Source organism: Ranitomeya variabilis, chromosome 2 (assembly GCF_051348905.1).
Source record: "Ranitomeya variabilis isolate aRanVar5 chromosome 2, aRanVar5.hap1, whole genome shotgun sequence".
Classification (NCBI taxonomy): Eukaryota; Metazoa; Chordata; class Amphibia; order Anura; family Dendrobatidae; genus Ranitomeya; species Ranitomeya variabilis.
Window position 1 is genome coordinate 843,182,549 of NC_135233.1, and position 17,602 is coordinate 843,200,150.

The window sequence follows — 17,602 nt, forward strand, 5'->3', positions numbered from 1 at the left end:
AGAGACTCAAGGTATCCCCAAAAGCACATGAAAAAATGCACCAAAATATGCATCTTTGCCGCAGCTTCTTTCCTGCCAAGAAATCAGGTTTTGATGCAGAAAAAAAGCAGCAGAAAAGCCCAGTGTGAGCATACCCTCATACCAAATCTTATTTTTTTTTTTTTTAAATAGCCATCTTGTTGGTTTTTGTTTTCTAATTCAGCAAATTATATGCATAATGACTTTTTAGTAATATATTTTTGTACCACCATTATCTATAGCTAGCCCTTTCTGTATTCTGCAGTCAAACAAATACTATGTGATGTGAGTTTTTGTTTATATTCCTATGGATCATTTCGTTTTATAAATGTATTCTATCTGCATGTCCATAAGTGACATGGCAGAAGTTTTGATTGGCGGGGGTCGCTGATTTTTTTTCTTTATTGAACTCTGCTTCAGTTTTGAGGAGAAGCAGTCTTTTAGCAATTGATGGGGGATCTTGACACCCAGAAACTGCAAATCAAAACACCTAGCACATCAAAAGTTTTGTGAACGTGCAGTTACCGTTCTAAGGTCTTTCCCACCATAATGATTATATCCTTTACTAGATGGTGGCCCGATTCTAACGCATCGGGTATTCTAGAATATGTATGTATGTATGTACGTCGCGCTTAGCACATCCACGTAGTATATAGCACAGCCACGTAGTATATAGCTGCCACATAGTATATAGCACAGCCCACGTAACACAGCTAGGTAGTATATAGCACAGCCACGTAGTATATAGCACAGCCACGTAGTATATAGAAGCCACATAGTATATAACACAGCCCACGTAATATATAGCCCAGCCCACGCAGTATGTAACACCGCCCACGCAGTGTGTAATACCGCCCACGCAGTGTGTAACACCGCCCACGCAGTGTGTAACACCGCCCACGCAGTGTGTAGCACCGCCCGCGCAGTGTGTAGCACCGCCCGCGCAGTGTGTAGCACCGCCCGCGCAGTGTGTAGCACCGCCCGCGCAGTGTGTAGCACCGCCCGCGCAGTGTGTAGCACCGCCCGCGCAGTGTGTAGCACCGCCCGCGCAGTGTGTAGCACCGCCCGCGCAGTGTGTAGCACCGCCCGCGCAGTGTGTAGCACCGCCCGCGCAGTGTGTAGCACCGCCCGCGCAGTGTGTAGCACCGCCCGCGCAGTGTGTAGCACCGCCCGCGCAGTGTGTAGCACCGCCCGCGCAGTGTGTAGCACCGCCCGCGCAGTGTGTAGCACCGCCCGCGCAGTGTGTAGCACCGCCCGCGCAGTGTGTAGCACCGCCCGCGCAGTGTGTAGCACCGCCCGCGCAGTGTGTAGCACCGCCCGCGCAGTGTGTAGCACCGCCCGCGCAGTGTGTAGCACCGCCCGCGCAGTGTGTAGCACCGCCCGCGCAGTGTGTAGCACCGCCCGCGCAGTGTGTAGCACCGCCCGCGCAGTGTGTAGCACCGCCCGCGCAGTGTGTAGCACCGCCCGCGCAGTGTGTAGCACCGCCCGCGCAGTGTGTAGCACCGCCCGCGCAGTGTGTAGCACCGCCCGCGCAGTGTGTAGCACCGCCCGCGCAGTGTGTAGCACCGCCCGCGCAGTGTGTAGCACCGCCCGCGCAGTGTGTAGCACCGCCCGCGCAGTGTAGCACCGCCCGCGCAGTGTGTAGCACCGCCCGCGCAGTGTGTAGCACCGCCCGCGCAGTGTGTAGCACCGCCCGCGCAGTGTGTAGCACCGCCCGCGCAGTGTGTAGCACCGCCCGCGCAGTGTGTAGCACCGCCCGCGCAGTGTGTAGCACCGCCCGCGCAGTGTGTAGCACCGCCCGCGCAGTGTGTAGCACCGCCCGCGCAGTGTGTAGCACCGCCCGCGCAGTGTGTAGCACCGCCCGCGCAGTGTGTAGCACCGCCCGCGCAGTGTGTAGCACCGCCCGCGCAGTGTGTAGCACCGCCCGCGCAGTGTGTAGCACCGCCCGCGCAGTGTGTAGCACCGCCCGCGCAGTGTGTAGCACCGCCCGCGCAGTGTGTAGCACCGCCCGCGCAGTGTGTAGCACCGCCCGCGCAGTGTGTAGCACCGCCCGCGCAGTGTGTAGCACCGCCCGCGCAGTGTGTAGCACCGCCCGCGCAGTGTGTAGCACCGCCCGCGCAGTGTGTAGCACCGCCCGCGCAGTGTGTAGCACCGCCCGCGCAGTGTGTAGCACCGCCCGCGCAGTGTGTAGCACCGCCCGCGCAGTGTGTAGCACCGCCCGCGCAGTGTGTAGCACCGCCCGCGCAGTGTGTAGCACCGCCCGCGCAGTGTGTAGCACCGCCCGCGCAGTGTGTAGCACCGCCCGCGCAGTGTGTAGCACCGCCCGCGCAGTGTGTAGCACCGCCCGCGCAGTGTGTAGCACCGCCCGCGCAGTGTGTAGCACCGCCCGCGCAGTGTGTAGCACCGCCCGCGCAGTGTGTAGCACCGCCCGCGCAGTGTGTAGCACCGCCCGCGCAGTGTGTAGCACCGCCCGCGCAGTGTGTAGCACCGCCCGCGCAGTGTGTAGCACCGCCCGCGCAGTGTGTAGCACCGCCCGCGCAGTGTGTAGCACCGCCCGCGCAGTGTGTAGCACCGCCCGCGCAGTATACAGCAGTGTGGGCACCATATCCCTGTTAAAAAAAAAAATAAAAAATTAAAGTTATATATTCACCCTCTGGCGTCCACCGAAGCAGTCCTGATGCGGGCGATGCTGCCGCAAGCTTCCGTTCCCAGTGATGCATTGCGACATTACCCAGATGACTTGGTCTCGCGAAACCGCTAAGTCATCTGGGTAATTTCGCAATGTATAACCGGGAACGGAAGCTGGCGGCAGCATCGGTGGACGGCGGAAGGTGAGAATAGCACAATTTTTTATTTTTTTAAATTATTTTTAACATATCTTTTTACTATTGATACTGCATAGGCAGCATCAATAGTAAAAAGTTGGTCCGGGATGGGGCGACACACTGGCACTGACTGGAGGGGAGTAGGGAGGGGGCACTGACTTGAGAGTAGAGAGGGGCCAATTTACGGCCGGACTAAGCCTGTCGCTGATTGGTCGTGGCCGGCTGCAACCAATCAGCGACACGGGATTTCCACGACAAACAGCCGGAAGTACCCCATAGACAATTATATAGATAGATGGCAGAATACAGTTACTTCATTTAACTGTAATTATAAATTTTGGGTGGTATTTTTAAAAAGCCTTCCAAATACTCTATATCTTACCCATGTGTGTGTTTTGTTACCTCCTCCCATCATATGTTTTCAACCAGGAAGAGCATTGTCTTCTCATGGAAAGCCATTGCGCTTCCACCAGCGCGCAGTAAATTGTGCCGTCATTGAACCTGCTCTGTTGATGCATGCTTGGTAGTGGCCTCAGTACACCATGATACAGAATACTCCTGGGATTTGTTTGATGGAGGAAATAAGGAATTATGTATGTCTGTGCAGGATCCGCCATTATAGCCATCAGACTGTCTGCAAGCTGAAAACAGTGTAACCTCCATGGTGAGGATAAACGCAAAAAAAAAAAAGATTTTGCATATATTGACGGTGACGTATTATTGCTCCGGTGTATGGAAAAGTGATTGGAAATGTTTATAACCCGCAATGAGTTCAGTTATCTGCTGTTTTTTGGACTTCAGTTTGTTCACCTCTTCTTGTTCCTTCTGCAGGACCCCGGAGCAGTGCCCAAGTGTAGTGTCCCTGCTGTCCGAGAGCTACAATCCTCATGTGCGTTACGGAGCGGCGATGGCACTTGGGATCTGCTGTTCTGGCACTGGGAATAAGGTTAGCAAGGAAGCCGCGCTCTACTATCCTTGACCTGTCTTGTATGTTGTATGACCTAAAGTCCATGTGTCTATTACAGGAAGCCATTAACCTCCTTGAACCGATGACTAACGACCCTGTGAATTATGTGCGTCAGGGTGCACTCATCTCCTCTGCACTGATCATGATCCAGCAGACTGAAGTTACTTGCCCAAAAGTAGGTGGAGATTTTTATTACCCCGAATGCTTCTTTATGTGTAGAGTTTGGTTACTTTTCACTTTCACCATAGGACTCCATGCTGCCCATCATAGAATTTACACCCTTTAAAAAAACAAGTAATTATTCCTTCTCAAGTTTAAAAAGCAACTATCGTTTTCATTTTTATTTCATAAATCAGTGGTGCAAAAGAAAATAAGCAATTTTGTAATATATCTTAACAAAGAAATCTGCTTATTTCCCTTCTTGGACTGATCATTAATTTTCAATATTCTCAACTATTGGTTAAAATCTGTATTCAGGGACGTGAGATAGGAGATGGCCGTTACTACTGGTAAGATTCTATGTAGAATAGCGGAGGGGGTGGAGGATTTCTCTGGCTCCTCCCTCCTTCATCTACATAGAAGCTCATCAGCACCAACTGCCATCTCCATAAGGTAACAATCTGTCTTCACTAAATTCAAATTTTTACCCTTCAATTGAGAATTATGGAAATTAATAATCATCCCAGGAGAAGGGACACCTAATGGTCACATAATAAACAATTTGTAAATTATTACTTTTAGGGTATGTGCACATGTCAGGATTTCTTGCAGAAATCCGCATACGTTTTTTTCGCGTTTTTTATACCTTTTTTGCGCGTTTTTTTCGCGTTTTATCCCAATGCATAGAATAGTGTGAAAAACGCGAAAAATCCACAAAATTAATGAACATCTTCATTTTTTTTTACCGCGATGCGTTTTTTTCGCGGTAAAAAAACCCATCATGTGCACAAAAATTGCGGAATGCATTCTAAATGATAGGATGCATATGTATGCGTTTTTTATAGCTTTTTTATCTTGAAAAAACTCGAAAATTCCTGAACGTGTGCCATACCCTTAAATTATTACTATTCTGTGTCTAGGAGGGTTAGTGATATATCATTTTTGTTCTAGTATTTAAAAAAAGCCTCAGTCTTTATTTTTTTTCTTTAGTTAACGTTTAATGTCCGTGCACTAATGAAGGAAACGTTGTCAGTCACATTTCTTGGGAAGGGTAAACACGGCTTGCCGGATTTCTGGCAGCTTTTACTGTGAAAATAATGAAATCATTCAAAAACTGTGTCACGAATCCAGCGTTTTATCCTCCAATCTCATGCACTTCACAGAGAGTAAGGCCATGTGCACACGTTGCGGTTTTACTGCGTTTTTGATGCTGCGGATCCGCAGCAGTTTTCCGTGCGGTGTACAGTACCATGTTAACCTATGGAAAATAAAAACCGCTGTGCACATGCTGCGGAAAAAACCGTGCGGAAACGCAGCGGTTTATTTTCCGCAGCATGTCAATTCTTTGTGCGGATTCCGCAGCGGTTTTACACCTGCTCCATAATAGAAAACCGCAGGTGTAAAACCGCAGTAGAATCCGCACAAAAACCGCGATAAATCTGCAGGAAAAACGCAGTGTTTTTGCCCTGCGGATTTATCAAAATCAGTGCGGAAAAATCCGCACACCATTCCTCAGTGTGTGCACATAGCCTAAAGGAGACGACAGAGCCATTATAATGAAAAAAAAAAATTCTGGCTGAAAGATGACATTTGCAGGAGGATGCACACATGGATAAGCTATGTTCCTAGTGTTGAGGAATATGTCATATATGCACATGTAGGTGTGATGCCCACAACGAGCAAGAGGCAGTCCGAGTAAATGGAGTTAGTAGGTCTCAATGATCCGGATCAAGTGAAGTAGATGGTCTGTATCGCTCAGACCTCAGCAGCACATGCACTGAACCCCGTTATTTTCCACCTTAATAAATATGACCTCAGCCTTCCCGTGTAAGCCTGAGCTAGTATGTAGGCCTACCTTCCCATGCGCGGCCTCGTACACAGATTGTCTCCCCACTTTGGTATGCAGCTCTCTCCGGAGCGTTCCATCTGGGAGAACTCTGTTTATTTGCATTCGGTACAGTCTATAAAGCAGATAATAACGTCTGTGTCCGCAGTTAGATCAGAGCAGAACCTGGACTGTGACTCAAGCCTCCTGTTTCCAGGCCCTTCTTGGAAACCCCCTAATCTTCACATGCATGAGCTACTAGTGTAAGGCTTGTGAGGTCTCCTCTACTAAAGGCTCTTAGTTTGGCTTTTCAGAAGCATCCAACAGCCCTATATTGTTGTAATGCTTTCTAGAACTGCAGACTCCGATATCTTTCATGGTTTTCTTGCTTTGAGCATAAATGTGATTCTCCAGCATTTTATGGGTTAGTCCAGAAGACCACCCTTTAACTTGTCAGTGTGCCATTTCAGGCTGTATGCCTGACAATAGTCATGTCCGGTGTTCAGAATATTGCCCTTCCGACAGGCGCCAGCAGAGCATTAGGTCTGCAGAGCATCTGCCTTATTGTAGTCCTGCTTCCTCGAGATATGATTACAGTCCAGAATATGTATGATATACTGCGAGCGCCGCCTGCCACTTTTTACCAAGGGTGTCACTGGTACTTCCACACGCCAAAAAAAAGAAATGTAGCCTACTTAGCTTCTACTGAAGTGTGAATGTTTGCATGAAATGTGCACATTTCTACCTAAATGATGGCGAATCATTAGATTTGTTACTACATCATCTCTTTTTCAGGTCAGTCAGTTCCGTCAGTTGTATTCCAAGGTGATTAATGACAAACATGATGATGTGATGGCAAAGTTTGGAGCCATACTGGCACAGGGCATCCTTGACGCAGGTATGTTGTAACAGCCCTGGGATCTAGATGGGTGGATTGGTTAATCTGAAACGCTTGTGGTACCCAAGGGGTTATCGTTGCTGGAAGTATGTCACTGTATAAATTACTTCTCTCTAGAAGTCAGCAGATAATGGTTTTATAATGATATTAGATGACTGCACCTGGCTTCATGGCGGTAATGACCCAGCCTGCTGCCCTCTTCACCCCGCGCTGACGGGAGAAATCCTGGCTGTAGACCTTTTATTTTAACCACTCAACAACCACTTTGCTGTAAATGGCCAACATTGTAATACCTACTTAACAAACCCAATTTTGAATCTAATGCTCCATTTTCCTTTGTGCAGGTGGACACAATGTTACCATCTCTCTGCAGTCTCGCACCGGTCACACTCACATGCCTTCCGTGGTCGGAGTCCTAGTCTTCACTCAGTTCTGGTTCTGGTTCCCACTTTCACATTTCTTGTCTTTATCTTTTACTCCTACCTGTGTGATTGGTCTTAATAAGGATCTTAAGGTGAGTGTGAGCTTATTGGATCTGGGCACCTTGCTGCCATTTTCTTCCCAGCCAATTTTACTTGAGCTGGCTCTGAGTGGGTTACAATAATTGTAGCATCACAAGTCCCCGTAACTTAAAAGAAAAATGCATAATCCTCTTACAGACCTTATGATGCAGGATCATTCACCACTCATTAGCAGCTCATAGTAATGATAGACAGGACTGTTAACAAGATTCATTAACTCTTCCTTACACCAGCGCTCCGATACAACAGTTTCTCCTATCTACTCAAGATATAATCTCTTGGTCATCTAAAAGGGAACTAAGAGGTTAAAGTTGGGAGTACAGTTTGGCACTCAGTCTGATATTGCTCGCTCCTGATATTCACTGTGTTAGCATACCATCGCCGCCTTAAGACAAATCTGTAAGATGCTGAGGCCACTGATGCATTTCATTAAAGCACAGCTTTTATCCTGTCCAGCACATTAGAAGATGGATTCCAGTGCGAAAGTGCTTAATATTGTGCCATGTAATTCTGCAAATTATGAACTAGCACTAGAAATGAGCAAGTCCCAATGTTTCCCAGTTTGATATTTACTGGTCCATAGAATACATTTTATACAGCCAATTCACCTAATCTTACGACAAGTTGGCCAGCACATCCTAACGACCGGCAATTTTGTAAAACTTGTAAAGAACATTCAGATTTATCACAAAATATTTAATTAAAAAACATTTTTGTTCTAAACGTGTAGTTATGTTTGCTTACAATTTGTCTGTTATTTTTGATTTAGATGCCAAAGGTTCAGTATCGATCGAATTGCAAGCCTTCAACATTTGCCTACCCAGCCCCCTTAGAAGTACCCAAGGAGAAGGAAAAAGAGAAGGTGAGTGTTAAGCATAAAAAAGTGCATTTAATTTAAATACAGAAATACATGATCTTCTGATCTTGAAATCAGTGTCATAATTAGATTTGCAAAAAGTGCATTGACAAAAGGAAAAATAAAGTAACGCTGCTTTCATCACATAACCCTTTTATAGTTACCATGGTCACAGCTTATTAAAGGGTTCTCTTGGCTAGAAACCTCCATTTACCAGGTTAGACCTCATTCAGACATCCATGTTTTAGATACCTGTTGTATCCATATTCTTCATGGATAAAACACGTACTTATTATAATCTATGCTGCTGTTCACATGACCTCATTTTTTCGCAGATCATGGGCAAAAATCACGGAGACGTGTCAATTTTTTGTCCAGCATCACGGGTAAAAAAGTGCCAATACAAGTCTATGGGTCCGTGAAAAACATGTACAGCACATGGATGGGATCCGAGTACTATCCGTGTTGCAAATGACAGGAGAAGAGTTGTAACTTATTTATCCATACAAAACACTGACCATACACTGATCACAGAAATACTGTTTTTTTTGTTTTTTTTGCATACATGAAAAATACTGTCTAAATGAGGCCAGAGGCAGTAATTGCAGAGAGAAAGCCAAAAAGAGTGAGTTTAGTGGGCAGCATGTAGTGCTTATTTCCTCCTGTGGTGGCGCTGCAGAGGGTATGACTACTTACCAGATTTCTTGAAGATTCCAGCTGGTTGCCTTGTAAGGAGGAACATTAGAACTAAAGAAAAAGTGTAAAATATGCAACTCCTACATTTTATTTTTAAACTTTTTTATGAATGTTCTCTGTGAAGTCTGTAAAGTTCTTGTAATTGCCAGAATCAGATGATTAGTGTGAACATTGTGAGGTCATTTCCGCACAGTGATATTTAGCATGAGTATTTGTAAGCTGAACTCGGACATGAGTACAACATATAGGAGAGATACAAGTGTTTCTATACAAGGTTTACTCTCTAGATTTGATGCCCGGGTTTGACAAAAGATATTCTCCAAAATACTGCCGTACTCCTGAAAGGGAACTAATGAGTAGAATATCAGAACTTCCTTCATACACCATGTTAGACTTTTATGGTTGTTGTTTAAAACAATTCTGACAAACCTCTGAGAAATCCATTTAATGGTCTTACCTTTTTCCTGTATGTATCTCTTAATAGAGTGTAATGTTGCCATCTAGTAAATTCAGATGCAGTTTTTTATGTATGTTAATACTTTACTCTTTCAGGTCTCCACTGCTGTCCTATCTATTACAGCCAAGGCAAAGAAGAAGGAGAAAGAAAAAGAGAAGAAAGAGGAGGAAAAAATGGAAGTGGTGAGTCACCGTATATACTCGAGTATAAGCCGAGATTTTCAGCCCAAATTTTTGGGCTGAAAGTGCCCCTCTCGGCTTATACTCGAGTCACGGTCTGTGGCAGGGTCGGCGGGTGAGGGGGAGAGGGCGCTGAGGCATACTTACCTAGTCCCGGCGATCCTGACGCTCCCCCTGCCCGGTCACACTGTCTTCGGGTGCCGCAGCTCTTCCCCTGTACAGCGGTCACGTGGGACCGCTCATTAGAGAAATGAATATTAATTTCTCTAATCAGCGGTGCCGGTGACCGCTGATAGAGGAAGAGGCTGCGGCACCCGGACACCAGCTGTCCGGGGGAAGGAGCGGGACGCCGGGAGCAGGTAAGTATCGCATATTTACCTGTCCGCGTTCCACACGCCGGGCGCCGCTCTGTCTTCCCGGCGTCTCTCCGCTCTGACTGTTCAGGTCAGAGGGCGCGATGACGCATATAGTGTGCGCGGCGCCCTCTGCCTGATCAGTCAGTGCGGAGAGACGCCGGGACCAGACGCTGGGGAGCTGCAAGCAAGACAGGTGAGTATGTGTTTTGTTTTTTTTATTGCAGCAGCAGCAGCAGCAGCGTTATATATGGCACAGATTTATGTGGAGCATCTATGGGGCCAAACTGAATGCTGCAGAGCATTCCATATGGGGCAGCTTTATAAGGAGCATCTATGGGGCCAAACTGAACGCTGCAGAGCATATAGGGCACAGCTATATAAGGAGCATCTATGGGGCCAAACTAAATGGTGCAGAGCATATAGGGCACAGCTTTATAAGGAGCATCTATGGGGCCAAACTGAACGGTGCAGAGCATATATGGCACAGCTTTATAAGGAGCATCTATGGGCCAAACTGAACAGTGCAGAGCATATAGGGAACAGATTTATAATGAGCATCTATGGGGCCAAACTGAACGGTGCAGAGCATATAGGGCACAGCTTTATAATGAGCATCTATGGGGCCAAACTGAACGGTGCAGAGCATATATGGCACAGCTTTATATGGAGCATCTATAGGGCCATAATGAACGGTGCAGAGCATTGTATATGGGGCACAGCTTTATATGGAGCATCTATGGGGCCATAATGAACGGTGCAGAGCATTCTATATGGCACAGCTATATATGGATAATATATGGGGCAATAATCAATGGTATGGAACATTATATATGGCACAGCTTTATATGGAGCATCTATGGGGCAATAATGAATGGTATGGAGCATCTATTTTTATTTTTGAAAATCACCGATAGCTGCTGCATTTTCCACCCTAGGCTTATACTCGAGTCAATAAGTTTTCCCAGTTTTTTTGTGGCAAAATTAGGGGGGTCGGCTTATACTCGGGTCGGCTTATACTCGAGTATATACGGTATTTATTTTCTACAGCTGCTTTATATATAAAGTACAGAAGGGGAACCTATGATAAGCAGTGGCCTGTATTATGTGTTATACCTATGGTCCCCAAACTAATGAGCCGTGAAACACATGAGCCTCTTGGTCCTGTGCATGTGGCTACTCAGATGTTGGATGCTCCACTTAAAAATACAAAATGTGTTCCTACTCTTTCTGCATGTACCTGTTGTCTTGTTCTCAAAGAACAGTATAGGCCAGTGTTCCCCAACTCCTATCCTCAAGACCCACCAACAGGTCATGTTTTCAGGATTTCATTGGTATTGCATACGTGATGGAATTATTCCCTGTCCAGGAGATGCAATTTCATTTGGGCAATACTAAGGAAATCCTGAAAATATGACCTGTTGGTGGCTCTTCAGGATCGGAGTTGATCCTATGATCCTGTACTGTGAAACAACCAAAGTTCCAAGAATCCCCAAACCTGTGGTACTATATAGCAAATGAGGATACCATGTTTCGTTATAAATGTAAAGAATGTTTGCATCAGACAATGTAGCTGATATCTACTATCTTTAATTAAACAAATAGTTAAAAAATTGCATTTGCAGATATCATTAATTCATGTGAATCTTGATTTTTGTACTCAGGATGAGACTGAAAAAAAAGAAGAGAAAAAGAAGGAGCCAGAACCAATTTTCCAGCTCCTTGAGAACCCAGCTCGTGTGATGCCAGCTCAACTCAAAGTGCTTAGCATGCCAGAGGGCTCCAGATACCAACCTTTTAAACCCGTGAGTACAGTTTAAGTGCATTGTGCCAAGACTGATTTGAAATACATACAAGAGGACTTGAAGGATTAAGAGGAGGGGTTATTTCATAGAGGCCTAGCTACAATTTACTGCTTACAGATTAATGCAGTGTTAAATGACTGTAGTTATTTTAATTCCTTCATTAAGAGGCTCGCAGTTTGGGCATTTGAGCTGCATGTGGGCCTTACTTTTTTTTTACTCCAGAGCAAAAGACACTACAAGTAAAAAGGTCCAGCTTTGGAGGTCTTGACAGTATTACCGTGTCTCCCATCCATTTGAATGCAACTCATTTAAAAACATTTCACCCACTGAAACCTCCAGAGGATAAATGCGTGTCTGTACACTGCTTTGGTGGCTGTGCACTGCTTTGTTCGCTGTTACGCTGCTTTGTTGGCTGTTACGCTGCTTTGGCGCGCTATTGCGCTGCTTTGGCGCGCTGTTGCGCTGCTTTGGCAGCTGTTGCGCTGCTTTGGCAGCTGTTGCGCTGCTTTGGCGCGCTGTTGCGCTGCTCTGGCGGCTGTTGCGCTGCTCTGGCGGCTGTTGCGCTGCTCTGGGGGCTGTTGCGCTGCTCTGGGGGCTGTTGCGCTGCTCTGGGGGCTGTTGCGCTGCTCTGGGGGCTGTTGCGCTGCTCTGGGGGCTGTTGCGCTGCTCTGGGGGCTGTTGCGCTGCTCTGGGGGCTGTTGCGCTGCTCTGGGGGCTGTTGCGCTGCTCTGGGGGCTGTTGCGCTGCTCTGGGGGCTGTTGCGCTGCTCTGGGGGCTGTTAGGCTGCTTTTGCGGCCGTACACTGCTTTCCTTGCAATGGGTTGGAACTGCTGATCCTCCTTTTAGAAAAGGATTGTCCACATGGGACAACCCCTTTAACTGTCTCTGTAAAGGCGACTGTAGATTTATAGAACTGTAACTTGTGTATTGATAAACTGCTGAGGATTTTTGTTAGATTCCTCCAAATGTTCAATTCTTTCTACATCTTTAATTTGTTTACCGTGCTTGTAGTCTGTTGGTGCAGTTTATTTCTTTCCCCACAGCTTTCAATTGGTGGTATAATCATCCTCCGAGATACTAGTGAGGAAGAAGAACAACTAGTGGAACCTGTTGCTGCGCATGGTCCAAAAATTGAGGAGGAGGAGCAAGAGCCAGAGCCCCCAGAGCCATTTGAATATATTGATGACTAAAAGTAAAGGTAGGGAGATCTATGGGTAATAATGCTTATAGGGCAGGTATTTTAAGTATCAAGCAAAGGGTAAAGGATATATTTCTATTCATGACATGGGTGGTGATTGGCATGCCTTTATTACAAAACTCAAGTGTTTTGTGTGTGTTATGAACATGATTAAAGCAGATCTGTCACTAGATTTTACAATCAATATCCTAGACCTGATGTGGCTGTGGTACTTAGAAAAACTGTGTAAGACTGGCTATATTATCTTGATATTAGGATGATCAGTTTAGTTGTTCAGCAAAAGCTGCTAACATGCTCATCTTAGTATCAGTCGAGAAAACGTCTAAAATAATTATACAGACATTCTCACATGAGCTTTCAAGGTACGTATGCCAGCAGCCTCTGGTTTAAGACCTATTTAATAATGTATGCAGTTTGTACTGTGAAATCTGGTGAGAGATCAGCTTTAATTAAAGTGATTGTGTCATCAGAAAATTACATATTCATTAAATCAGGTTTATATTAGACTTTTTTCCTTTTAAATATTTTTTTTCCCTCAAATATGTGAATATTCCAACTTTTCACGCTGGCCATTGCAGCGCACACAATAGGCAGATCTTTCTTTATGCAGCTCACTTGTCAGTTTTGCTGAGTAAATTGGTCCAGGGTGAGTAAAATGGCTTTATTAGGCCCCAATCACACGTCTAATGTTTTCAGATGTGCTCTGTATCTGGTCTCTCAGAGAACACGCACATACTCATTATACTCATCAGTTTTTTAACTCATCCATGCAAACCTATGAGCGAGTGAAAATCTCTGACAGCACACTGATGGCATCCTAAGGGTATGTGTCCACGGTCAGGTTTGCTTCAGGCTTTGGTCAGGATTTTATGCAGGTAAAATCCTGACCAAAAACGCACCTGAGGTCACTGGCAGGTCACCTGCGGTGTTCCTGCGTGTTTTGCTCATTGTAGCAACATGCTGCGTTCTGAAAAAACGCAACGCATGTGCGTTTTTGCGGGAAAAACGCATGCGTTTTTTAATGCACAGTGGAGATGGTATTTCATTAAATCCCCTCCACTATGCTGTAACATCTGGACGCTGCGTTTCCTGAACGTGGACACTTACCCTAAGGCTGCTTTCACACATACATTTTTTGCCATAAGTCACAATTCAAATCTTCAAATTTTGAAAAAAAAACAAAAACAGATCCGTCGCATATTGTGAAAAACTGATGCAATGGATCCTTTTGTTCGCCTGATCCGACTAGCTGATCCAGCTAAATCGGAGCATGCTCAGTTAAAAAAAAAAAAAAAAAAAATGTTCCGTCGCCGGATTCTGTCATTTGATGGATCCGGCGCCATAGGCTTCCATTCTAGCAAACGATGGACGCCGACGGATCCGCTGTCCGTTTTTTTGACGGACACAAAAAAACGTTACTATGTCTGTTTTCTCCGAACGCCGGATAAAAATTTTTGACGGATCCGGCGAAAAACGGATGAAACGTGAGGCCATCCGTCGCTAATACAAGTCTATGAGAAAAAACGGATCCGCGTCAACTTTTGCCGGATCCGTTATTTTTAAAATTCGCCGGATTGTGACTGTTGGCAAAAAACTGATGAGTGAAAACAGCCTAAGGGTATGTGCACACGTTGCGGAATTTGCTGCGGATCACCCTCTGCGGATTCGCAGCTGTTTTTCATGCATTGTACAGTACCATGTAAACCTATGGAAAACAAAATCCGCAGTGCACATGCTGCGGAAAAAAAATGTGCGGAAACGTAGCGTTGTTTATTCCGCAGCATGTCAATTCTTTGTGCGGATTCCGCAGCGGTTTACACCTGCTCCATAATAGGAATCCGCAGGTGTAAAACCGCAGGTGGAATCCGCACAAAAATCGCTGTAATTCCGCAGGAAATCTGCAGTGCGGTTTACCTGCGAATTTACCAAAATCAGTCCGGAAAAATCTGCAGAGTAATCCACAGCGTGTGCACATACCCTAATGCTGTCCATTTTTCACTGACAAGTAGGCGGACCTTGAGGAACCAGTCTGGTTGTTTTTTGTCATACAAGATATATGATTATGGACTGTATAAAAAAAAAAAAAAAAAAAGACTACACAGTAGAAAATCTGATTCAAAACACTTTAGAAAATCAGTCACTTTTTAATGTAAAAAATAAATAAAATAGTTTGTGTGCATACCTGCTGGCGGTGCGCAAGTCCGGTCTTCCACCTGCCGACACTATGTAATCAGCTACTGATGCAGAATTCCAAGGCGCTGGAGAATCCCCTTAACCCCTTCATGATCTTGGGATTTTCCATGTTTCCGTGTTCGTTTTTCGCTCCCCTCCTTCCCAGAGCCATAACTTTTTATTTTTCCATCAATATGGCCATGTGAGGGCTTATTTTTTGCGAAACAAGTTGTACTTTTGAACGACATCATTGCTTTTAGCATGTCGTGTACTAGAAAACGGGAAAAAAAATTCAAGTGCGGTGAAATTGCAAAAACAGTGCAGTCCCACACTTGTTTTTTGTTTGGCTTTTTTGTTCACTAAATGCTAAAACTGACCTGCCATTTTGATTCTCCAGGTCATTACGAGTTCATAGACACCTAGGTTATTTTTTATCTAAGTGGTGAAAAAAAATTCCAAACTTTGCTAAAAAAAAAAAATTTGCGCCATTTTCCGATACCCGTAGCATCTCCATTTTTTGTGATCTGGGGTCAGGTGAGGGCTTATTTTTTGCGTGCCGAGCTGGCGCTTTTAATGATACCATTTCGGTGCAGATACGTTCTTTTGATCGCCCGTTATTGCATTTTAATGCAATGTCGCGGCGGCCAAAAAACCCGTAATTCTGGTGTTTCGAATTTTTTTCTCGCTACGCCGTTTAGCGATCAGGTTAATGCTTTTTTTTTATTGGTAGATCGGGCAATTCTGAACGCGGCGATACCAAATATGTGTAGGTTTGATATTTTTTTTATTGATTTATTTTGAATGGGGCGAAAGGGGGTTGATTTAAACTTTTATATATTTTTTAATTTTTTTTCACATTTTTTTTTTTACTTTTTTTTTTTTTTTACTTTTTTTTTTTTTTTTACTTTTGCCATGCTTCCCATGGAAGCTAGAAGCTGGCACAACTTTTAAACTTTTATATTTTTTTTTATTTTTTTCACATTTTTTTTATACTTTTTTTTTTTTTACTTTTGCCATGCTTCCCATGGAAGCTAGAAGCTGGCACAACTCGATCTTCTCTGCTACATAGCAGCGATCATCAGATCGCTGCTATGCAGCAGAAATGCAGGTGTGCTGTGAGCGCCGACCACAGGGTGGCGCTCACAGCTACCGGCGATCAGGAACCATAGAGGTCCCAAGGATCTCTATGGTTACTCTGCAGAAGCATCGCTGACCCCCGATCATGTGACGGGGGTCGGCGATGCGCTCATTTCCGGCTGCCTGGCTGGAAGCGCCGGTTAAATGCCGCTGTCTGCGTTTGACAGCGGCATTTAACTACTTAATAGCTGCGGGTGAATCACAATTTCACCCGCCGCTATTGCGGGCACATGTCAGCTGTTCAAAACAGCTGACATGTCGTGGCTTTGAGGTGGGCTCACCGCGGAGCCCTGCATCAAAGCGGGGGTTCTGTCCTCGGACATACTATCCCGTCCAAGGTAAGAAAGGGGTTAATAATATGTATAATATGTATATATTTTTTGTTAGACAACGGTGACCTCATCTTTTAGTTTACAGCCACTTTTTGCTGAAAAAATGTAACCAGAAAATATTTGATCTGTTGCACATTCGGTATCATGATTACCTGCTAACAATTATATAACGCTTATGTGTTTATCATTTTTTTTAATTTCTTTGTAGGTTTACTTTAATGTCTGATGTCTGGATGAATGCCTGAAGCAGCAACATCAGCTAGGCTGCATGTTAAATGTCTGCAACCCTTTCATGTCGTGCCCATAAAGTGAAGAATATCTGGATTCCATGTTATTGACCAGTGGTCACTTTTCAAATAAAAATTAGAAAACAAGAAGGCAACAAATGTGTTGTATCATTTTTTATTATTCAAATGAAGTGATAAACCTTTAATCAGTTGATTACATTTGTTTTATATGTTGTTTTGATGCTGAATCACTGTCATTGTATACAAATACCAAATACAAAAGTAGAGAATTCTCTGTACCAGTGACAAATTTGAAGATTAACCCATTTACGACCTATGATGTATAGGTACGTCATAGGTTGCCTCCTCCTTTTCAGGCACATGACAGCTGATTTCATCAGCTGACATTTGTTCCTAACAGTCACAGGTGGAATCTCGATCCACCCGCAGCTGTTAACATGTTAAACGTGGCCAGCGCTCATAGCATATGAGCATTTGTGCTACTCATAGCAGGGCTACAGCCCTGCTATGTGTAGCACAAGCAATCAGACAATTGGGACTCTGAAAATGGCACCATTTTATTTTTATTTTTTTATACAAACTTTGGATTTTTTTTCACCACTTAAAAAAAGAATCTATACATGTTTGGTATCTGCAATCTAGTAATGACCTGTAGAATCATAATGGTAGGTCAATTTTACCATTTAGTGAACATGGTAACAAAAAAAAACATTGAGGAATGGCACTTTTTTGCAATTTCATTGCACTTGCAATTTTATTTCCTGTTAGCAGTACACTATATGGTAAAACTGATGGAGTCATTCAAAAGTACATCTCATCCCTCAAAAAAAAGCCATCACATTGCCATATTGAAGGAAAAATAAAAAAGTTATGGCTCTGTGAATAAGTGGATCGAAAAACAAAAACTGAAATACCCAAGGTGGTGAAGGGGTTAAAAAAGCACTCCCATCTGCTGT

The 17,602-nt window shown here is 44.7% G+C and overlaps 1 protein-coding gene across 1 annotated transcript in view; it reads left to right on the top strand.

Annotated features, from left to right (window-relative positions):
• Positions 1-16,784, top strand: part of PSMD1 (proteasome 26S subunit, non-ATPase 1) — a 92,696-nt gene extending 75,912 nt beyond the window's left edge. The window contains exons 17-25 of the mRNA XM_077290172.1: positions 3,675-3,789; positions 3,869-3,985; positions 6,590-6,692; positions 7,037-7,206; positions 7,983-8,075; positions 9,318-9,404; positions 11,419-11,559; positions 12,603-12,757; positions 16,607-16,784. Coding sequence (XP_077146287.1) covers positions 3,675-3,789; positions 3,869-3,985; positions 6,590-6,692; positions 7,037-7,206; positions 7,983-8,075; positions 9,318-9,404; positions 11,419-11,559; positions 12,603-12,749 — 973 coding nt within the window. The 3' untranslated portion in view covers positions 12,750-12,757; positions 16,607-16,784. The remainder of the gene's footprint in view (positions 1-3,674; positions 3,790-3,868; positions 3,986-6,589; positions 6,693-7,036; positions 7,207-7,982; positions 8,076-9,317; positions 9,405-11,418; positions 11,560-12,602; positions 12,758-16,606) is intronic.
• The last annotated feature ends 818 nt before the right edge of the window (positions 16,785-17,602 follow it).